The sequence below is a fragment of the Budorcas taxicolor genome, chromosome 2, assembly GCF_023091745.1.
Source record: "Budorcas taxicolor isolate Tak-1 chromosome 2, Takin1.1, whole genome shotgun sequence".
NCBI classification, from domain to species: Eukaryota; Metazoa; Chordata; class Mammalia; order Artiodactyla; family Bovidae; genus Budorcas; species Budorcas taxicolor.
In genome coordinates this window covers 4,945,740-4,969,031 of record NC_068911.1, presented here as the reverse complement: position 1 = coordinate 4,969,031, position 23,292 = coordinate 4,945,740, and the positions used below count along the sequence as shown (strand labels likewise).

The following is a 23,292-nucleotide window of genomic DNA, read 5'->3' as shown; positions in this document are numbered from 1 at the left end:
GTGTCTCCTCTTAAATTTAACAGGACTATTAGCTGTAATACTTTCCTAACAGAGACGTCAGGTCTTTGGGTAACCTCCAGCTATGCCGCTGGCTCTTTATCCTTGTTGTTTGGCCTCTGGTCCGCGCAGCGTTGCTTGCTATGCTGTGGGAACGGGTGGAGAAGGACCCGGGCAGAGGCCACGGGAGAGGCGGCACCTGAAGGACAGGCAGGATGTGGACACAGCGCAGTCACCATGGCAAAGGAGGCGTGCAGGCTCGGAGAGGGTGGGGCTGCAGAAACGTGTAAAGGGCTTCATCTGCTCCCACTGTTTTCTAGTAGGTTTTATCAGATACTAAGTTTAATCACTAGTGCTATATTTAATTCAGAAAAAAGAAACAATGAATACAGGCTCATTCAATACCCCCATGTGTGTATTTTCATTCAGCTAAGCTGTCAAAACATAGGCATTTCGGTGATCCGACCACAGAAACCCTAAACCCAGTGGGCCCAAACCCCAGTTTTCAAGAAACACTCAAGGTGTCCTCCTTTCACACCTGCCTGTTCTTGTGGCTCGTTTACAAACAGAGTGGCATCTACTTTTTCTTTTTCTTGCTGGTGATGGATTTGCTGGACACCACGGTGTCCTCTTTCGGGGGGCTCGGTGTGAAACTCGAGGAGGGGGCGTCTACCGGTTCCTTGATCACGGTGATGTCCACCTCGTAGTCTTGTCTTTTGGCCTCTTCCTCTCTCAAGCTGTTGAGCCTAACAAGAAGCAAACACAAGAAAGTATCTTTTTTTCCTTTGAAATTTCAAAACCAGTTTTTATGCTGTCGTGTGGTATAAAGTAGTAGTCCATACCTGGATCTCAACAGTGTTTGTCATCACTTTGCCTGAAATAAAAAGTCACGCCATCGACATCTCAGTTCAGACTGCAGACACCTTAGGTGACTTGTGAAGTACTTGTCTCTGCAGCAACTTGGCTAGTGAGCAGCCTTTTTAAAGTCCTGCTGCGGCTGTTAGTTCTTAAGTCTAACGCTCTCCTGCACAGGCCAGCAGGCTCGTGATGCCCTTCACAGGTGAGCATCTGCACTCAAGACTGACCTGTGTGGGGCTGAGCCTGGACACTGCGGCCATGCCTGCACGCTCACCACACCCCAATCACTGTTCTCACTGTTTCAGAAACACGGGCTCCCTCGGTCCTCACAGCAGTCCTACGAGGGGTCACCCCTACCTCCACAGGGGCAGAAATAGGCACATGGGGACAGACCTTGCCCAAGGTCACCCAGGTATAATAAGTGGTGGGGCTGGGATTTGACCCGGGGCGGTCTGGGTCTGTGTCCCTGTGGATGCCTGGGGGCAAGGGCGTCATCGCTCCCTTAGCCAGGACAGAACAGGCAGCCACGGGTTCCCAGCCCCACACGAGGGCATGCCGCTCTTTGGAAGTTGTAGACTCTTGTGTCTGTGTGTGTGTGTTTTGTTTTTTAATTTATTTGGTGGTACCACATCTTTGTTGTGGCATGTGGGATCTAGTTCCCTGACCAAGGATTGAACCCAGGCCCCCTGCGTTGGGAGCGAGAAGTCTTAGCCACTGGACCACCAGGAAAGACCCTGACGTCATAGCCTTTTAATGCAAGTGTTTGGTCCTGAAGCTCGGGGTGAACGCAGAGGACAGGAAAGAAAGATGACCGAGAACCCAGGAGGGAGGGAGGGAGTCAAGAGGTTTATCGCATTACCTTGCTTCCAGCTCCTCGTTTTCCATCTTCCTCTGAAGGGCCGTTGCTTCATCTTGCAGCCTGTTTTCCTTTACTTTCTCCTTGAGGGTTTCTTCATGTTTATGTGCTTGGAAGAGAGTGTTCACAAAAAAGACGTACATATTACTGATCCATGTGTTGAATTTTTCCTTTTGTTCATCCTTGGATTTTTCTTTTTTCCCTGCAAGAAAGGCTGATTGAAGTGAACATTGATATAGTCTTGAGTAACACTGGGAGTGTGCGTTCCCGTTCCCGGTTCTGTCACTAGCTGTGGTGGGCTGAGTGTCCTCGTCCCGCATAAGAGTGATGCTGTGCTCTTCATGGGCTTGTGGGTGTTAAGGGAATGCAAAATGCTTCAGGGACCCCCCAGAACAAGGACGGCATCAGCTGACCCCAGCTATGATGGTCAACACTTCCTTCAGGCCTCCTGGTACCTATATTTTTTTCTAAAATAGCTTAACTATTTCGGTTTTCTAAAATTAAAATCTTAGAAAACTTACAACATTCCAATATTTTCAGAGAAAGGGAAAAAAAACCTCTTGGCTTTTGACTACAGTGTCTTTAAAGGTAAGTTTTAAGAAAAAAACGTTAAAGGATTTTAACTCTGAATTGAGTAAGAAGGTAGGTAAAATTACTGACTTGATAAGGAATATAGCTTCACATCTACTAAGGCAGCAGACACCCACCCTGGAATGTGTTTAAAATAGTTGATTCCAGGAGGATAATGCTTTGGATAGTTCTGTAATATCAGGAAGACTGGGGATCTGTCAAGACGGCATTTGTTTTTTGATTGTGTCTATTGCTTCGGCTCTTGGGCTCTTTGATGGCGGGGATGGGAGAGGAGTAAGGGCGCAGGGCCTGTGGAAACGCTGGGCTCTGTGAGTAGAGCAGCCTCCGCCCCAGGAGCCCTTGTGAAGGGCCCAGAGCAGAAGACATGGGGAGAGCCTTGATGCCAGTGCCAGAGTCTACGAGGGCAAAGGGGCACGAAAACCCAGCCACAAAGACTGGCACACCAGTGTTCACAGCGGCATTCTTCACGGCAGCCAAAACTGGAAACCACCCGAGTGTCCGTCAGCTGACGAGTAGGTAAAAATGGGGAAGAGCCGCACAACGGAATACTGCTCAGCCATACAGAGGACCAGAATACTAATACGCGCTGCCACGTGAAAGAATCCCAAGACAACTGTGAGTGAAAGAGGCAGGTGTAAAAGACGGATGATTCCATTTATATGAGGTGTCCAGAAAAGGCAAATCCGTGGAGAGAGCAAGCCGCGGGCACCAGGTAGCCCACAGGCGCCCCCAGCGATCCAGGTGCCTCACCCACACCTACTGCCACCCCGAGGCCAGCTCCCCACGGTGGTGACATGGCTGTACCTTTTAATAACCATGATGTCATTTACAAGCAACAGCTTGCTAGTACCAAGGTTCTAGAATTAAAATACTCACCACTTTGAGATAAAAAGAAGGTCAGCCCTTTGCCTGCAGATTTAAAATTCACTTTGGAAGTTTTTCCGTCACTTACAGATTTCTTGATTTGGGGCTTTTACGTAAAAAAAAAAAAAAAATTTAAAAGAGAAATCATAAAGCAAACTATGGCTTCTGCATCATCATAGACAAACACTAAGTTTCTATGTCGTAAATAATCAGAAAAGATTCACGAGGCTGACATCCTTACGCTAGTTTGACTGTTTTTAACCTGCATAAAATTTGACTTTTTAACCTGTATATTGGCCCTGTTAAGGAAATGAGGAACAGAGCTGCTGTATCCACTGGAAGGCTCCTCCCCCAAGAAACCAAACACGGGACACTCCACCCTGGTCTGCTGGGAGAATGTTTCTTAGCCACCTCTCGGTGGCTGTAATCACCTCACACACTCTGTATGCACCCACATCTCTGCCTCCAGCAGATCTCGCCCTTGAACCCCAAACTGCCTCCAGCTGCCCGTCGCTGTCACCGCTTGCACGTCTCCTCAGGCACCTTGAGTTCGCATGTGTGCAAACCCAGCTCCTTAGGTTTTCCCCCCAAAACTCCTCTCTCCGTCGAACCCTGGTCCTCCCCTTCATGATAGACGGCAGCTCTATCCTCTCAGTTCTTCAGGCCCCCAAAAAATCTTAGAATCCTCCCTGCCTTCCCTTTCCCTCTCAAATTCCGCAGCACTCAAGAAACATGGGCAGATAACCCCAAGCGCTTCCTCACGGGTCTGTCCTCAGCCCAGCGGCCGGGAGCTGACCGGCTGCCCTGCTCACGGGCCTCCGTCTCTCTCCAGCCGGGCGCCCCTGGCCGGGCGCTGCCTCCCCCGGTGCACCTTCCTGGCCCGCCCCGACGCGGCTGCCCCGGCTGCCACGCTTCCCGCCCAGCCACCCAGACCCACTCCCGCCTCAGGGCCTCCACGCAGGACAGACTCCCTCCGCTGACCGGCAGCTGCGCTCAGGGGTCGCTTCCTCCCAAGACCCCCCTCCGCCCACCCTGTCACTCAGCCTCCCCCGCCCGCCCCGCTCCTCGTCACACCCCCGAGGCCTGAGTGTGAAGCAGCAGAGATACTGCAGTGGCGGGCGCGCACCCTGGTGCGGGACTGCCCCAGCGCCGCTGCTCAGCAGCTCTGGGACGCTGGGCGAGCCACCCTGCCTCTCTGTGCCTCAGCTGCCCCCTGGAGCTGACGGCAGCACCCACTGGGCGTCTGGGCCTTGGATGAGCAGGACCCTGGCAAGCGCGTGGCACCGGCTGAGCGCCCCGCAGGCGTCGCCGCCTCCTGTCCCTGTGCCACCACTTCCCTCTCTCCCCCAGAAGGCGAAGCCCACGAGAGGACAGGCCTCCTGCTCCTGCCAGACCCCGGGCCCCAGAGGCGCCCTCACCACACAGCCAGCGCGTGCCCATGGCCGATGCCGCAGCCTCGTGCCCATGGCCGATGCCGCAGCCTCGGCTGTCTTCCCGGTTGCCTGTCAGTACACACCTCTGACTTTCTTATCTTGCTGATGTCGAGCAGGACACCCAACTTGCTCGAAGATGACTTGGTGCTGCTGAACTGAATGTCGGATTCCTGGCTTGCTATTGCGCTTGGACTCCTGTTCTGGGTGTCCTGACCAATGACAGACACACACGAGGGCTTCTGGTTTCCATGGAGATGCACAGTTCTTTAATGCAGTATAACTGACTTACGATATATGACACCTAAAGCACGCCGTGACGGTAAGTACGGACGTGTCTGCACCTGTGAACCCATCACCTGGGACAGTGAACGTGCCCATCGCCCCAGATGCTGTAAGCCTCGGGGTCCACCCAGTGCTCCCTGCCCCCGAGGGTGTCAATAGGCACTCTGACGCTTGTTGACAGAGCTCCTTTAGCACGGCTAGGAGTCTGCTTCCTGGGTCAAGACCAGGAAATACATTTCCCCTAACTTACAAAATAAATAACGTAAGGGACCTTCCCTGGTGGTCCAGCGGCTAAGACTCTGAGCTCCCAATATAGGAGACCTGGGTTCGATCCCTGACTGGGGAACTAGATCCCACATGCTGCAACAGCCAAATAAATAAACACATTTTTTTCAATAATAAATAAATAAATACTTTAGGACTTCACTAGTTCTTTCCTGAAAGGTTACACAGCCCCAAGATAGTTCTGGTGACGGTTTAACCATTCCAGAATAAAGCCCTTCCTTACTCTGTCAATTCTAAGATATTATCTGTTACCTGAGCTGTCACTGGGTAAGTGCTTCCAGCTTTGTTAACAGACAGGTCATCATCTGGGAAATCTGAACAGAATTTAGTTGCTGGCTCAGGAACACAGATGAGGGCGAAGCTTAATAGAGCTTCAAAGAATTCCAGGAAAACCAGCTGAAATATAAGAAAATATAAAAGGGTCAATGCTGACACAACTCGAGGTGGGCCAGAGGCTCTTCTGGGTGTTTGTCTCTATTCTCCAGGAAACGCCACCTTGTTCAGCACTCGGATGCCACAGGAACACACCGGTTTGCAGTAAAAACTACAGCCTTTAAGAGATCTATGAGGGTGTATGTTCTCTCCTTAGGTTCTAAGTCACTTTTCTATCTGATGGGAACGTGTTGCTGCATATTCACTCGTTGAGGACTGTCACTATAAGAAGTATTTCCTCTTTTCCTGAACAACGGAGAGAAGTGGCACCGGTGACAGCTGACACTGGAATGGCTAAGAGACCCTAAGACGGCATGACCATGTTCTGCACGGAAGCAGCACGTGAGTTGGTGAGGGGTAGACTGGGAAAGGAAGACTGTTGTGGTTTGAACTGCGCCTCCTTGGAAAAGGGGTTGGGAGTCCTAAGCCCCAGGATCCTCAGATTTACGGATAATCGAGCTAAGCTGAGGCCGCTAGGGTGGGCCCCAGTTCAGTATGGCAGCCGTCCTCATAAGAAGAGGGAGACCGCGGCCCCAAGACAGGCACACAGAGAGAAGACGACCACGACGGGCCAAGGAGGGGGGCCTGGAGCCGACCCTTCGCCACAGCCTGCAGCAGGAACCAGGCCCACCAGCAGCTTTCTGATGCCAGCCTTCAGAACTGCAGGCAAGAAATGGCTTACACAAGCCAAAAAAAAAAAAAAAGAACGTGGGGGAAGGTGTGCATTGAGTACGAATGTTCAGAGGCAGGAGTCTGGTGGGTGTGACCGGGTGGTCAGGCCTGAGCTCCGAGAGGCGGCTGTGCTGGAGACAGGATCTTGGTCGTTGGTACCCAAGGCAGAACAAACAGCCTGAGTTGGATCCGGGCCGTTCGTGACACCTCTTTACAAACCTCAAGTTCAAAGTTACTGTCGATTCCATCATACATGGAAGGGTTATCCTCTGCTATGACCTCCACAAACTTGGTTGCTGTCAATTCTTTATTTATCATCTTAAAGCTCTGCAAAAGAAACAGCCAATCAAACCATAATGGCTGCTAACTACAAACAGATATATATATATATATATATATATATATATATATATATATGTACTTTTAAAAATGTCACAGTCCCGCTGAAGACGAGAATGAGGGGAAAATGCATGTAGGCAGGGCCCTCCCTCCACACTGACCCTTCCCTCCAGACTCTGTCCTAAGAACCCGGAAAGCTGGGTTCATGTCCCCAGGCTCGAAGAGTCAGGAGAATTCCTCCCTTGGAAACCTGAACATCCTGGAGAAGAGGTCTATGGACAGTGGGCTGAGGGGTGTGGGGGGGAGCTGGGGTGGCTTCCTGGCTCACTTACGCCACAGTGAAACCCAGTCCTGGACCGGTGCCGCTCATCCACAGAGTTTCCCATCAGCCTTAGCATGCTACAGTCCTACCTGTGCGTGGACAGCCCAGGAGCACTACTCACTTGTTCCTTGCACATCACAGCTAGACTATTTTGCCTTTCCTAAATTAAAACTCAAAACGGCTACAAACAGAAAGCCACGCTCCACCGTGAGTGGTTACCCGCAACATCCAGAGGAAGTGTCTCACGTTCATGGTGAGCTCGTGGGGAGGGGCCGCGTGTGGTCTGCAGTGCGCCGCGTAGATCTCCCAGCACTTGTCCACGTAAGTCATTGAATAGAGGGTCCGCTGGGCCTCGCAGAATAAATGGCCTGAAGACGGGGTGGAAACACCGACACTCAGAATGATGATTACAGAACTCGACATGGGAAACAGTTAAGGTCCATGTAATCCTGCGGGTTCTGTATTTACCTTTCACACGGCAGGCATTGGGGCGGATGTTCTCATTCATCACTTTTTTAAAGCACAGAAAGAGCGACGGGCTTCGGTCTCTGTGGTTAAAAGGAAACCACCGTCACGCCTCCGTCCAGGAGATGGAAATTAGTCCCCCGCTCCTGGAGGGCCGGGTGGACCTCGCGACTGGCTTCTCTGCCAAGCAGACCGGGCACAGAAAGGGGAAAGCAGTAAGTCTGCTCTAGAAAACCTGGCTGACAGTGCTGAGTCACGTGCTCACAGGTAACACTGCCAGTGATGAGACAGACTGATGTCACGCACTGCTGATATGACAGTATTCTTCCCCCAAACCCATAACCTCAGGGTGATGACAGAAAAACATCAGCAAAGCAAAATCGAGGGATATGTCACAAATTAACCAATCAATGTTCTTCCAAAGTGTCAAGGTCATAAAAGACCAAAAAAAAAAAAGAAAACCGATCACAGTTGTAGGGGACTAAAGAGCCAAGTCAAAGGAAAACACTCTCATCCTGGGAAAGACTAAAGACAAGGAAAGGGGGCGGCAGAGGATGAGACGGCCGGATAGCATCACCGACTCAATGGGCATGGATTTGAGCAGGCTAGGGGAGATGGTGGAGGACAGGGAAGCCTGGCGTGCTGCCGTCCATGGGGTCGCAAAGAGCTGGACGTGACCTGGTGACTGAACAGAGATAGGACAACAAAACAAGGTGTGACCCTGTATTCGGTCTTGGAACAGACGAGTGAAAACCTCAGGAAGCCCTAAGAAACTCTGAAATTCAGTTAATCAAATGGTAGCGATGTTAATTTCTTCATTTTAAGAAGTGCACCGTGATTCTGTAAGACGTAATCATTTGGGGAAGCAGGATACAGACTATAAACCAATTCTCTGTGTTAACTTGGCCACACTCTTGAAAGTCCACAATTATTTCAAAATCAAAGGCTTTTATTTAAAAAAAAAGATGCAGTATCAAATTTGTTCTGAGAAAGACAGGAAATTCTAAGGAAGAGTTGGTGGTGACTATTTCTGAGTAAAAAACTTGAGGGCTATTTGCAATACTGACACGTGACCTGCATCGGAAGGGTTTTCACAGTTTTTAATTTTGCTTCTCATGGTCTGGGTGGCTAACGTTTGTAAGAAACTTTTGTTTCTAATACTTCAAGAGTACGAAAAATAATCATGAATATCCGAGGAAAGAGAACAATATTATGACAATCGTGACGGTTCGCTCAGCCCCCATCCTACACAGGGGCCCAGAAGGAGAACTTACTGGTATTCTTTGTGATGAATGTGGTAAGCCAGCTGCAAGAGGTAGTTCAAAAATGTCCTCAAAAGTAATGTGGTAAATGGAGAGTGAATTTCTTCCACTGGTATGTCATTATTGGCTAAAATAAGAAAATTGGAGAGGACCTGACGGCTGAAAGGGTGAAGAATCCACCTGCCCATGCAGGAGACACAGGAGATGTGGGTTCCATCCCTGGGTCAGGAAGATCCCCTAGAGGAGGAAATCGGCAACCCGCTGCAGTACTCTTGCCTGGAGAATCCCATGGACAGAGGAGCCTGGTGGGCTACGTGATTAATGCTGCTAATTTTTAATGGGTTTGAAGTATGTTTCAAAAACTAAAATTTGCAGTTGATACACACACAAAGAACACCAAGTGAGCAAATGCCATTGGTAAATGCCACCCATAGATTTGCTTGACGCACATGTATTAGTTGCTGAAACGTGTCCGACTCTTTGTGACCCCATGGACCGTAGCCCTGTAGGCTCCTCTGTCTATGGGATTTCCCAGGCAGGAATACTCGAGTGGGTTGCCATTTCCTCCTCCAGGGGATCTTCCTGACCTAGGGATCAGACCCAGGTGTCCCATGTTGCAAGCAGATTCTTGACCATCTGAACCACCAGGGTTGATATTAGCTCTATCAAGTAGGTAATTTGAGACCTTCGAACCTGCCTTCTACAATTCAGCTATAGGGAGTAAAACCTTCAAAACTGTTAATTTTACTGCACAAAATTTTTAACCTGAAATCAAGCCCAACCTAAAATTACCTAAAGCCCTTTCTAGACTATTCCAAGCCCTCCCTGATCTTCTCTGCTTCTGACCTTACAATATGGTGTTTTTTAAATATATATAAAAACTATAGACCAGAGGACATATGCATGTGTACAGGACAGCATACTCTGTCACAGAGATATTTAATTATGAGTCACTGAGGCTTGGTGGGTTTTCAAGGAAACGGTCGGGGATTGGTGGGTACTGACATGGTAAAGGGCATTACCGTGCATGTCCTGTATGCTACCTGTATAGCTAGCATACTCTGTAAAGAGCCGGATGGTAAATGTTTTTAGGCTTTCTGGGCTATGGCACAGAGAGTCTGTGCCATAACCACTCAGGTCTGGTTTTGCAGGGCAAGAGCAACCACAGACAAGACATCAACAAGTGAACAAGGCTATGTTCCAATAAAACTTTATTTACAAGAACGCCCAGTGGGCTGGATTTTGCCCATGGACCCACTTTGCTGACCCTGCTATGGATGGTCTTCAACTACTGCTGTTATTTCACTAGATTCTGTCTTCAGTTGCATTTTAAGCACCTTGGGAACAAGCCCACATGTTGCTTCCTGGAACACCTCTCCAGACATGTGCCTTCCTCGCTCCCTCAACATTTCCTCACTGGTTTCAAGGTGCTGAGATGTTACACGACCCTTTAGAACAGACGGGAAGGACCTGGAATACTCACCACCGAGCACTCTGTCCATATCAGCAAGGGTTATGTTATGGTGATGGAACTTGCAGTCTTTGAGAAACCTCCAGAAGTGAAGTTTTGTCATCAGAAAGGTGTTATCCAGGGAGCGGTCACAGCCCAGGCTGCTGTAAAAGTTGTAGATTCTTCTTAATTCTGTAATGTTTCTTAAGATAGCATATTCTACCTGAAAAGAGAAAACCACACGAATCTTCAACTGACCTGATAAGAACCACCGTAAAAAGAAAACTTGCTTTCTAAATTAAACGAGGTCACACATGCAGCAGCATTCACCTCTTACCACTCACTATAAGAGCTCAGGGAATGTTATAGTCTCCCTAACCATTCCAAAGTCAATAACATGCAATTTCTGAATGAGAAAGTGGAGTTACTTTCCTATAGCTCTGTCCTATTCTACCCTGATTCATCCCGTCTCCACGGCAGGAACAAAAGTCTCTTGTCTACAGATGAATGGCTCAGGGGTGAAGAATCCGCCTGCCAATGCAAGAGACGTCAGTTTGATCCCTGGGTCAGGAAGATGCCCCTGGAGGAGGAAATTGCAACCCACTCCAGTATTCTTGCCTGGAGAATCCCATGGACAGAGGAACCTGGCGGGCTACAGTCCATGGGGTCGCAAAGAGTCAGATACGACTGAGGAACTGAGTGTGTACAAACACACACACACACACACACACACACCAATATCCCTCATGGACAGAGGCACAGAAATCCTCAGCAACTGAGTGTGTACACACACACCCCACACACACACACACACCCCCACACACACCCACCAATATCCCTCATGGACACAGGCACAAAAATCCTCAAAATAACAGCAAGCCAGGGACTTCCCTAGTGGTCCAGTGGTTAGGACTCCGTACTTTCACTGCCAAGGACAGGGGTTCCATCCCTGGTTGGGGAACCAAGATCCGACAAGCCACATGGCCAAAAATAAAAAGATTTTTTTTTTAATTAGCAAACTGAAGGTAGCCAATATATAAAAAAGAAGAATACATCAGCACCAAGTGGGGTTTATCCTGCGATGGCTAGGCTGGTTCAACATGTGAAAACTCAATCAGTGTAATTTATCCTACCACATAATCATACCAATCCAGTTGGCAAAAACTGTTAATACCCCTTCATGATAAATACCCTCAGCAAATTAGGAATAGAAAGGAACTCCTTAACCTGACAAACAGCAGACAGAAAAACATACAACTAACATGCCACGTAATGCTGAAAGCCTGAAATAGGCGACAGTCACAGTCACTGCTTTGCTCGCCACCCCCTCTGTTGCCATTCACCGTCTATCATTTTTCCCCAGGCCCGCAGTGGCCTTATGCTGCCCCCAGACTCCTCAGACCCACAAAACTACAGCCTACACAGTGTCCTGTTTCCCCAAACCTTGAGTCCCATGCGTCACCCTCTGAAAAAAAAAAAACATCAGAAAATGTGAAGACTTGGATTTGGGGTCCCTATGGAGACAGGGAAGTCCCAGCCGGGCGGCTCCATCACGCATGTATCACTCTCAGCAACAACTCCTGCCTTTGAAAATTCAACTCAATTGAATAAGCAAGTGGAGTTGGCCCTATTGAAAACCCTGCTCCAAAGGACACAGAATTTTCTTCAGGAAGCTGAAAATCTAGTCGATATCACAAGACACATATACAGGAAGGAAGTCTCCTTACAGAACAGAGTCAGGGAGGGACAAGAGACAGATTTAAGGACAAAGCGGCCTGGAGGGCCAGTGCCTGAGCTGAGCTCTGGAGAACTGAAGAGTGGGCTGGACTTCACAGTCCATGATCCTCAGGTGTAAACAGCTGGTTGGGATTAGACACATGCTCACGAAACGAGGTCCAGCTACACATAATTTTTTCTCTAAGTATTTCGACATTGTGAATAATTTCTAAGGGTCTGAAGTTCTTTTGAATCCCAGAAGCCTATGACAACACACAGCAGAATTAATGTCCTCCAGAGTGAGGTGACCACAGCCTTGGCCTTCAGACCAAGCCAGAGGGGCAGGGGTTGACTGACCCTTGGAAAAAAAGTGAAAGTGTTAGTTGCTCGGTTGTGTCCAACTCTTTGTGACTCTATGGATTGTAGCCCGCCAGGCTCCTCTGACCACGGGATTCTCCGGGCAAGAATACTGCAGCAGGCTGCCACTATCCATCTGTAGGGGATCTTCCCAACCCTGGGATCAAACCCAGGTCTCCTGCATTGCAGGAGATTCTTTACCATCTGAGCCACCAGGGAAGCTCTGGGTAATTCACGGGGTCCTTCCATCCGAACTTCCTTTTTCTCAGGAAGCCGGCTCACTCACATGGGATTCTAGAAAATTAAATGAGAGGATATTTAAGCCAAGTGACTCCCAGGTGTATAAAAAATACTTGATACAGAACAGCAGTCATCAACAGTATCTCCCCAAGACTATGGAGAGTTTGCTCAGATTTAAGCCCAAAATATATATATATATTTCTAACAAAGAAGGTTTTTACCTGCTTCTTTTCTTCTGACTGGTCTCTCTCAGGGTACATTTTCAGCAATAAACTGAGATCCAGCTCGAGGCTCGAGCCTAACAAGGAATTACTTTCATTGCCATCAAGCTTTCTCATGATTTCTAGCAAATGAAGGCAAATACAGGGGATAATTGTGAAAAGCAATATTGAAATGTTTCAAACGTTATGTCAAAATGATTTTCTGTAAAAGTGTGACATAAGAGTATTCAAAAACCTACAAGAAGGCAGTTGTGGGGACTTCCCTGGTAGTCCAGTGGCTAAGACTCTGCACTCCCAATGCAAGGGGCCAGGGTTTGACCCCTGGTCAGGGAATTAGATCCCATATGTCCCAATTTAACAAAAGATCCTGCATTTGTAACTAAGACCCCTCACAACCAAATAAATAAATCTTTTATATATATATATATATATATATTTTTTTTTTTTAAAGACAGCAGTTGCTCACAGGAAACTTGTGTTTTCTTCTGAAATATTAGGTACATGTTTTTATATCAGTGATAAAGAATCTGCCTGCAATGCAAGAGACCAGGGTTCAAACCCTGGTTCAGAAAGATCCCCTGGAGAAGGGAACGGCAACCCACTCCAGTATTCTGGCCTGGAGAATTCCATGGACAGAGGAGCCTGGCAGGCCCATGGGTTCATGAAGGGTCGGACAGGAGTGAGCAACTAACACTTTAAGTCTGATGCACTGTTACCCGTCAGCCTCCCTCCAGCTGGAAGCGGACGCTCCTACCAGCACTGATGGAGGGCTTGCACTGCTGGCACTTGAAGGCACCCTCTGAAGGTGAGTTCGGGTAGCTCATCACTTCCCCGTCCAGATTCGGAAACACCACTATGTGATCCTTGGAAAACAGGCCATCATACACACGCCCATTCTTGAAGGTTAATCGGCCCTGCAGAGAGAAAGACAGCTGTTTGCAGCTTAGGGAAAGATTTTTAGAATCCACTGGTAAATCTACATCAATATCTTTTCAACAGTTGGGAAGCTTTCATTTGTTAAGATCTGCACTTAGTTCACACAGAGTCAGGCTCATAGAGTCTCAAGTCACAGCGTAGATCCTCTCTCCCAAGTCCCCTTTTCCTCTCCTCTCTCTGTATCTCCCCCACCATCTCTCCATAACCCTGAGCACCCCTAGGTCACAGAATGTGCCTTATTAAATAATGACCAGCAGAGGTGCCTATTGCAGAATGGGGACTTATCTTGATATTTGTCACACCCAGGCCAATAGTTGGTCTGACTCAGAGGTGGGCAAATGACCCAATCCAGCTCAGTAAAGCTAAAGACATATGTGGAAAATGTCTGCGAAAGAAGTTTCTTCTCTCCTTCTACTTAGTGGGGTATGTAGGTGAGAAGCCTGGAACCACAACAGCTATCTTGCAGTCATGAGGGCGGAGCAGCATAATAGTGACACTGACATGGTAGGAGAGACGTGGATGGATGGAAGAGAAAGATTTAAGCTAGATTTTCTGTTACTTGCAACCAAAACCACCCTAACATACACATACACCACAGACTAATTAAATAAACTCTAAATATACAGGAAATTGATGATACGTTAGAAATTACTCTGGTGGTGCAGATGGTAAAGAATCTTCCTGCAATGCAGAAGACCCAGGTTCAATCCCTGGGTTGGGAAGATCCCCTGGAGAAAGGAATGGCTACCCACTCCAGTATTCTTGCCTGGAGGATTCCATGGACAGAGGAGTCTGGTGGCCTACAGTCCATGGGGTCACAAAGAGTTGGACATGACTGAGCAACTAACACACACTCAATCATCTTAAATCGGTAAGCTAGCCTACGCAGAACGGCTGATACAGTTTCCTAGGTAGAGAAAGTCATGCCTTTACATAACCTTCAAGATGCAACCTTCACAGGTCTGTACTTACCATGCCGTGTTTTTTATTGGAGACCCACTCTCCCTCATACACGGCTCCGCTGGCATAGTAGAACTTTCCATGGCCATGGCGGTATCCGTTCACAAACTCTCCTACGTATTCGTTTCTCAAAGGATACTGGGAGTAGGGGATTCTCTTTAGAAACCATGTGTGTGTGCCAAGGCCGTTCTGAAAAGAAGGCAAATTTCCATGAGAAATACTCAAAACATTTCCTCTTTTTACCTGAATCTATTCAAATAAGGTATGAATCAAATACAGGGGCTCATTTGAAGGGGCAAAAAGCATGGGGATTGGGGTCGCACAGACTCCGTCCTCACAGGAGTCACGGGACTGATGAACTTACCAGTCAAAGAACCCAACTTGTGTGCGAGACCTTTGGAGAAAAGTAAATGCTAACAAAACAGCGCTTTTTAAAAGGCTGATTTAACCACAGAAAGAACGGAATCATGATGCCATCAGCAACATGGATGGACCTAGAGATGACAGGACCTGGACTGAAGCCAGAAAGAAAAAGACAAACACTGTACAATATAGATCATATGTGCAATCTAAAATACAGCACAAGTGACTCTATCTACAAAATAGACTCACAGAACAGGCCTGTGGTTGCCAAGGGGAAGGGGGGGTAGGGGAGGGAAAGACTGGGAGTCTGGGATTAGCAGATGTAAACTACTACTTATAGAACGAACAGACGATACCTTTCCACTGTAGTGCACAGGCAACTATATTCGGTCATCAGTGATACACCATAATGGAAAAGAATATGTATACGTGGGTAACTGAATCACTAAGTCATCCAGCAGAAATGAACACAAAGCTGTCAATCAACTACACGTTAGTAATTTTTTTTTAAAAAAGAGGCTGATTTAGGGGCTTCCCTGGCAGTCCAGTGGTTAGGACTCTGCACTTCCACGGCAAGCAGGATGGACTCAACCCCTGCTCAGCGAACTAAGACCCCATATGCCAGGCGGCATGGCCAAGCAACAGAAAAAGGAAAAGAAAACTGAAAATTGTTTAAAGGCTGATTTAGTCGAGTGATCATCACGGGAGTTTCTAAATTTAACACTGCCTGAATTTCAGATTGCCACACGATACCCAAGAAACAAATCGCGGGCTGAGAGTCAGCAGAGCGCCTGCCGCTGGGTTGCTGCTACTGTTGTTACACGGTGGCTCGGTTGTGTTTGACTCTTTGCGACCCCATGGACTGTAGCCCACCAGGCTCCTCTGTCTGTGGGAATTCCCAGGCAAGAATACTGGAGTCGGTTGTCGTTTCCTTCTCCAGGTCATCTTCCTGGCCCAGGGACCGAACTCATGTCTCCTGCACTGCAGGCGGGTTCCTCGCCACTGAGCCACCAGGGAAGCCCCGCCTCTGGGCGTGTTCTGCGGAGACCCGCTGGTACCTGGACCCCGTGCCTCCACTGACCGGTGTACTCCTCGTTAGTCGTCAGCCACCTCATCCTACCTTCCCCGTGGCGCATGTTGTTCTCCCACTGACCCTCGTATATGTTCCCGGACTTGTAACTAGGGCCACAAACCAAACAGTTAAAACCGGTTATCTCATGTTCATTGACCTTGAAGGACTTTATCTTAAACTTTCTCCCTAAACACCTCTGAAGAAATCCAGCCCTTGTGCCCATACAATCTTCCCTGTATTTGAATTCAGTGGACAGGCATGAGGTTTGCAAAAGCAACTCTCCCAGGGGTGGGGGTTGTGGAGGGTGGGTGGGGGGAGAATAGGTCACTGTATAAAACCTTTTGATCATTAAATTATCTGACAAAGTGGATAAGAATAGTGCTTTTTCCTTTTTTAATCTTTTAAAAACAATTCTATTATGGTTAATACTTTGGTTAATGTTAAAATTAAAATATTTAATTAAAATAATTAAAACCAAAATACTGGTTAACATTTTGCCCCAGATATTTTATTTCTTTGCCCAAAATATTTGGCTCCATCAGCTGAATCTAAATATTCCACCCTGCTTATACAGCAAATGTATTCTCTGTAAGTTCTGCACCTTATCTTTAAATAGCCTCAGGGAAAAGCTATCTGGGGCCACAGATGCTTTTCACTAGCACCCGAAACATGGCAGGGGAGGGGAGGAGACCGCAGATACCTACCATCTTATCCCCCAGCCCTTTCTGATGTTGTATATCCAGTCTCCTTCATACCAAGAGGTGCCCTCTTGATTATAATAAATGGAGCCCTAGAACAAGGAATACCATTAAAAAAAAAATCAAACCTCATAAAACTGGTTTTTTAAAAAGGTAAAGATAGAAGTGTATGATTTTAGGGCATCTGAAGGATGTGGAGATGTCATCCTTACGACATCTTCGGTAAGACGTAAAACCGGGCTCATGCTTCCGGTTTGTGACTGAGGACGTGGTCACGTGTGTGGCTGCCTCGCCCACCTTTCCGTGTCTCTTGCCGTGGCACCAGTGGCCGATGTAGGAGACAGGCTGCGTGCTGCACTTGAACATGCCGAATCCGTGCCTCATGCCGCTGACTACCTCTCCTTCATAGGTGCTGCCATCTGGCCACGTGAAGACGCCGTGGTTCATGGGGACGTTCTTCACAAAGTCGCCCTGTGGCAACACGGCCATCAGAAAGAAGCAAGCGGGGAGATCCCTCACCTGGAGACGCAGAGACCACGCCGGCCTCTTTTCCCAAGGCAACGGCTGAGAACCCCCTGAGCCCCCAGCCCCCTCCTTCCGTCCCTGCACAGCCCAGCCTCCCTCACCGCGTCCCGGCACCGAGCAGAAATCCAGATGGAATGAATGACCGGGAAGGCTGTGAGCCGACAGAGCTCCAGCAAGCCGGCAGGAGACATGGTGCAGGGGCGCCTCCCAAGCCTGGCCTTGGCAACTCTGGACTCTGTAACCCGCCTCAAGGGAGACTAATTCACTGCTTCCCAGGAGATGCTGACCATTAGCCAGGCTCAGTGATGGCCGGTGGAAACTCCAACACTCTGCAGACACATCAGCTGACTGCCTGCCCCAGGGGTGCCTTTCAGATAATCCCCTGTGGTTGGGGCCCCGGAGGGGTGCACAGCACGAGTTCCTGCACATCTCAGCCTGGAGGCTTCGGGTTCCTCTCCAGGAACGTGAGCCTCTGGAGGTGAGATCTCACCAGACGTCCCAGGAGGCCAGGGACCTTCCTGAGCACGCGTCTGGGAGAGCAGGAACCCTGCCCGTAAACCCTCCTGACTGGGCTGGCGTGTGTGTTGGAGGGGGCAACGTCTACCGGAATCAGCCCCACCTGACCTTCCAGAGATGATAAATGAACCAGAGGCCAGGCCAGGCGGCAGGGTCTGGGGGAAGAGATGCGTTCCCGGGAAAGCCTGGCCTGAAATGGCAGTTGGCACCCAATCCTCTGCTGCCCTGGACCTTGGGTGCTCTCTTCCCTCCATGATGGTGACAGAGGACACCCTTCCCTCGCTCTGCCCAGCCCCGTCTCCCACTGCCCAGTCCACTCAATGCCCACCTGGCCCAGACATGCCTGTTTCCCTCCCGGGGCTGTTTGAGTATGTGCATTAGGCCCTCCATTTTAAATACTTTTATCACGACTTATAAACACCATGGCGTTAGCAGCTCTGCAACTGTGATTTTCAGAGCAGCGTTTCAGGCCCACCCACATTGTGCAGACACTGATCTAAAAATACATACTCCCCTCAGCCCAGCAAGATGGGATACGTGAAACCCATATCACGGAACATTAGTAGCCAGTAAAAATAGATTGATCTCAGCCAATGGATGTGATCTGATCTCTAGAAAAACACAGGGGCAGAAGAGAGGGTATAATGAACTATCTCTGGGACTTCCCTGGTGGCCTAATGGCTAAGACTCCGCGTTTCGAATGCAGGGGGCCAGGGTTCGATCCCTGGTCAGGGAACTAGATCCCAAAGGCTGCAACTAAGACCTGGCACAGCCAAATAAGTAAATAAAAAGTAAGTAAATAAAGTACCTCTGTTTATAAAAAGGTGGGAGAGGCTGAAGAATATCTCTAGAATATACAGACAGAACTGGAAACTGGTGACAGTTTCCAGAGGGGCCCCTAGAGTAACGACTTACTTGTCACCTCCGTTCTTTTGGACTGTGGATTTTTTTAACCCATGTGCTGAGCAATTTTTATGAAACTCGCTTTTTTTTTTTCCTTTTGGCTGCATTATGCAGGAGGCCAGATCTTAGTTCCCCAACAAGGGATCGAACCCAGGCCCCCTGCAGTGGAAATGCAGAGTCCTAATCACTGGACCGCCCAGGGAAGACCCTGATACTAGCTAGGAACCTGTGGGAACCCACTGTTAAATTACATAGTTAGTTTAGAACTGCAACATATTATACACTTTACCTCGTATTTCAATCCATCAGCCCAGATGTAAGTCCCCTGTCCGTGCATGAGTCCTTCGGAGAACATGCCCTTCAAAACAGAACAAAGCATCAGGCCCAATTTTGATTTCATATAACTCCCACCCAGGGATTCAGCTCTTAAAAGGGAACCGTGTTCCACAAAATGCTGGTCCAGCATTCAGCTGGGAGCTGGCACAGCACTGGCGTCCATCTGGTTCTAAAAAGGATCTGAGGAGTCCAGAAAAACCTAGGTCCCTAAAACTGACACCAGGCGGTGCTAAGCAGTTGTTAAACTGAGCTCTGAATTCAGCCTTCCTCTCCTAACTAAGCTGTTGGAAAACTACCATTCAAAAGAACTCATATGCTTTGGGTTTTGCATTTCAAACTTTTTTTTTTTAAAGGTTTTTTTTAAATTATTTACACCAGATGTCCTCAGTCGCTCAGTCGTGTCCAACTCTTTGCAACCCCATGGACTGTACCCACCAGGCTCCACTGCCCTTGGAATTTTCCAGGCAAGAATACTGGAGTGGGTTGCCATTTCCTTCTCCAGGGGATCTCCCTAGCCCCGGGATCGAACCCGAGTCTCTTGTATCTCCTGCATTGGCAGGTGGATTCTTAACCACTGAGCCACCTGGGAAGCTCCATCTAGACTTGATGGAACTGATTAAACCATCATCTGGATATCAAAAATGATGACATTTTCAGTGTCACATTTTGTTTTCTCTTATTGGAAATTGTAAGTATTTATCCCAAAGACAGATGGGACATTTTAATGAATACTATTCAACCATAATAAATGGCCTTTTTTTTTTTTTTTTGCCTTTACTCCCTGGCTCATGGGATCTTAGTTCCTCAAGCAGGGGCTGAACCTGGTCCCTTAGCAGTGAAATTGTGGAGTCCTAACCACTAGATGGGCAGGGAATTCCCATAAATGGCATTTTTAAGGGTTTTTTACTACACAGGACAAGAAACATGTTAAGGGGAAAAATCAGGGTATTGAAACCCATGCCTTTTGACCTCAACTACAAAAAAATCTGTTCTCCTACAACAAGCACATATTTCTTAGATAATCTCAATGAATGAATGAATACCTCCACTGTAGCCTCATGGATAAACACGCACAAAAAAACCCCCAAAATACCTCCAAAGTATCTAACAATTGTGGCGTAGCTCTGAATGTTAAATCAGAGCGCTATGCAATAATTAAAATACTAATTATGGAAGAGGGAATGGGGAGTTAGTGTTCAATTCAGTTTGGGAAGATGAAAAAGTTATGGAGATGACGGCTGACCAAGAAGGTGGATAGACTTAACATTACAGAAGTGAAAGTCGCTCAGTGGTGTCGACTCTTTGTAACCCCTCTTGGACTTCTCCAGGCCAGAATACTGGAGTGGGTCACCGTTCCCTTCTCCAGGGGATCTTCCCAACCCAGGGATCGAACCCAGGTCTCCTGCATTGCAAGCGGATTCTTTACCAGCTGAGCCACAAGGGAAGAATACTGGAGTGGGTAGCCTATCCCTTCTGCAGCGGATCGTCCTGACCCAGGAATGGAACCAGGGTCTCCTGCACTGCAAGTAGATTCTTTACCAACTGAGCTATCAGGAAAGCCCAACATTATTGAAATTTACACTACAAAATAGTAAATCTTCTTTCTTAAATGGTAAATTTAATGTACATTTTACCACAAACTTTTAACTTATGAAAAGCATACATCAATATAGCAATGTAGTCCTAAGTGAAAAAAAAGATTCAAGATGTTATCTACAAAATCAACACGCCCCCGTAAAAATACCGATTCACCCATTCAGGAAATAAAAGGGACACAGAAAACTGAAAAAATTTATGGCAAAAGGATGCTGGGATTTTAATTTTACTCTTTGTTATTTACTTTAGTGACCTTAAAGCCTTGTTTGTCCAATAAATAAAAATCAGGAAAAGGAAAAGAAATCTAAAACGATTATTTCAATTGTTCTGAGTCATGTTTTTGCCTTAAAAAATGTACTCAGAGTTCACAATAAAATCAGCATTAAGTATTCTGGAATTGGAATCAGAGGACGTTTCCGAAGACGCAAATCTAAGATGATCACCCCACACTGTCTGCCTTGCCCAGTCCCAAAACGTGTAACTCACCCGGTAGGTACAGCCTCCTCGGAAGATGGCAAACCCTTCTCCCTCATATAGTCCACGGACTTTTTCCCCTTCGTAGCTGCAATGACATAAAGCTCAAGGCAGTGAATCATGTGAGGAAACGCCAGTGACCGGGGGTTATAACAGAAAAGCAGTATCAGTGAAGACGTGCAAACGATCTCTCATGTTCCCCCAACAAGCATCACCCCCATGCCCCCAGGACCACTGTGTGCCTGCCCTTTCTGAGCACTAGGGCTTGGGCTGTGAACAAGTTCCTGCCCTCAGAAGTTTATGGTCCAAAGAGGAGAGACAGACAATCAAAAGGAAACAAATGAACATGATAATTCGAGAGCACATTCAATTTTTGTGAAAGAAATGGTCGGGGAAGGCGACCCTGAACGAGGAGGAGGTTACCTGGTAACAAAGAACCTTGAGAAGAGGATCCCTGGGAGGAGGGAACTGCAGGTGCCAAGGCTCTGAGGCAGGAAAGAGCCCGCTGTCTCAAGCTCAGCTGCATGGCTGGACCACACTGAGGAGGGGAGTGATGGGAGGGAGACCAGGGGAGGCAGAAGCTGGGTGGGCAGGCAGGTGGGCTGAGATAAAGACTTGCCATTAAGTACAAAGCTCTAGAAGGAATCATGAGAGGGTTTTCAGAACTGGGTTGGACAGGACCAGACTTACATCTTAAAAAGATCACTCTGGCTGCTTCAGAGAACAGACTTGGGGGGGAGAGTGAGCTGCTGGGAGGGAGCAGTGGGCAGTGAGAGAGATGAAAGCGTTGGGAATATTCCGGACAGTTTTCCATCTGGGGTGTGAAAACGTTCTGGAAATGGACAGTGGGGATGGCTGCATAACGCGGAGAGTGTACTTAATGCCTCTGATTTACACATAAAAGGATTTAAAATATGTATATTTCACTATGATAATTTTAAAACTTTTTTTAAGATATATTCTGGATGTAGAACCAATAGGGCTTGCTGATGTGCTGGCTTTGGGCAAGGGAGGTGCCAAGAATAGTGCCCAGATTTTTAGTTCCAAACTGATAACGTGTGACTTTATCACCTTGCTCACCTCCAGGCTCTGAGGCGAGTGAGGTGGAAAACAAATGGACCTGGAACAGCCCTGACCACAGTGGGCGTATTCCAAGAATCCAGAGAAGAGTAAATATTAGAAAACCTAGGATGAGGAGATTAGTTCTACGACTTCAGGCCTGGATGTAGGGAAATGGTGATGCCTGGGAGAAATGGGGACCAAGGGATGAACCCACAGCTGGGAGAGAAACAGCAGCATCCAGAGAAACCTTCTAAGGTGCGAATTCTCATTTATTTCCCCCCATTAAGAACCTGAGGCTCAGAAAGGTTTGGCGATGGGGCTGGCATCCTAGAGCTGTGGTATTTCAAGTCCTGCAGTCTTTGCCTTGGGACGCAAGATCAGTGGACGATGTCTAGTAGGGCATTAAAAAAAATGAACCAAAAACTCACGGAGACGGAACAATGCCAAAGGCATAGATGTTTACAGTCGTCTAGGGAGATAGGAAGGAAGGGAAGTCGCTCAGTCCTGTCCGACTCTTAGTGACCCCATGGACAGCGGCCCACCAGGCTCCTCGGTCCATGGGATTTTCCAGGCAAGAGGACTGGAGTGGGGTTCGAAGTAAAGCTATAATAAGAGATCATCCACAGACAGAGAACAGACAGCATGGAGGTCGCAGACACGGGAATGTGGAAGAGGCAGCTCATTAAATCACCGTGCAAGAAGAAAGAAAAGTCAAGACTGCCTGGTGATCCCGTGGCTAAGACTCCGTATGGGCTCCCAGTGCAGGGGGCCTGGGCTCAGTCCTTGGTCAAGGAACTAGACCCCACTTGCCGCAACTAAGACCCCACACAGCCAAGTAAGAAAAGAAAGAAACATTTAAAAGAAAGGAAGAAATCACCTTTCTACTATGAGTTTGGTCAGAACGGGCTCTTCATACTGGGTGGCATCTTCATTCGGCACATTGTCGCTTTTGGCCTCTCTCTTGCCTGCTGGGTCCTTGAGCGGCACGTCCAGTGGTGGCGTGGCACTCGGCGACGCGTCTTGCCTAGCGGCGCTGCCATCTTGTTTGGGAAACTCTGGATAATCGGAGGGAGAGGAGGGAGAACGGGCGGACTTGTCCCCCTTTTTATCTGCTCTTTTCTTTTCTTTCACCATGGCCTTTAGAAGACCTAAGGTTCACTTTATTTAGATAAGTACCCAATGACTCCTTCAGTTGAAAGCTGTGTGTTT

General features: G+C 48.0%; 1 protein-coding gene across 1 annotated transcript; it reads right to left on the bottom strand.

Annotated features, from left to right (window-relative positions):
- Window positions 1-574: 574 nt before the first annotated feature.
- RSPH10B (radial spoke head 10 homolog B) lies at window positions 575-23,217 on the bottom strand. The gene is made up of 19 exons (XM_052636008.1): window positions 22,961-23,217; window positions 21,034-21,109; window positions 18,905-18,973; window positions 16,969-17,142; window positions 16,678-16,763; window positions 15,960-16,080; window positions 14,551-14,727; window positions 13,397-13,556; window positions 12,643-12,764; window positions 10,142-10,331; window positions 8,671-8,785; window positions 7,400-7,479; window positions 7,151-7,299; window positions 6,490-6,597; window positions 5,419-5,562; window positions 4,683-4,808; window positions 3,179-3,272; window positions 1,715-1,913; window positions 575-743 (listed from the first exon to the last, which is right to left on the bottom strand). Exons 1-19 carry the CDS (start codon window positions 23,215-23,217, stop codon window positions 575-577), a joined length of 2,616 nt encoding a protein of 871 aa, XP_052491968.1.
- Window positions 23,218-23,292: the final 75 nt, after the last annotated feature.

What these genes read in the sequence shown, in the direction of transcription:
- RSPH10B (XM_052636008.1), bottom strand. Translation starts at nt 23,217, where the DNA reads ATGGTGAAAGAAAAGAAAAGAGCAGATAAAAAGGGGGACAAGTCCGCC. An exon ending in ACAGTAACTTTGAACTTGAG is followed by an intron (nt 5,563 to 6,489) that starts GTTTGTAAAGAG and finishes CTTATATTTCAG; the next exon opens with CTGGTTTTCCTGGAATTCTT. An exon ending in CTTACCCAGTGACAGCTCAG is followed by an intron (nt 4,809 to 5,418) that starts GTAACAGATAAT and finishes GTCATTGGTCAG; the next exon opens with GACACCCAGAACAGGAGTCC.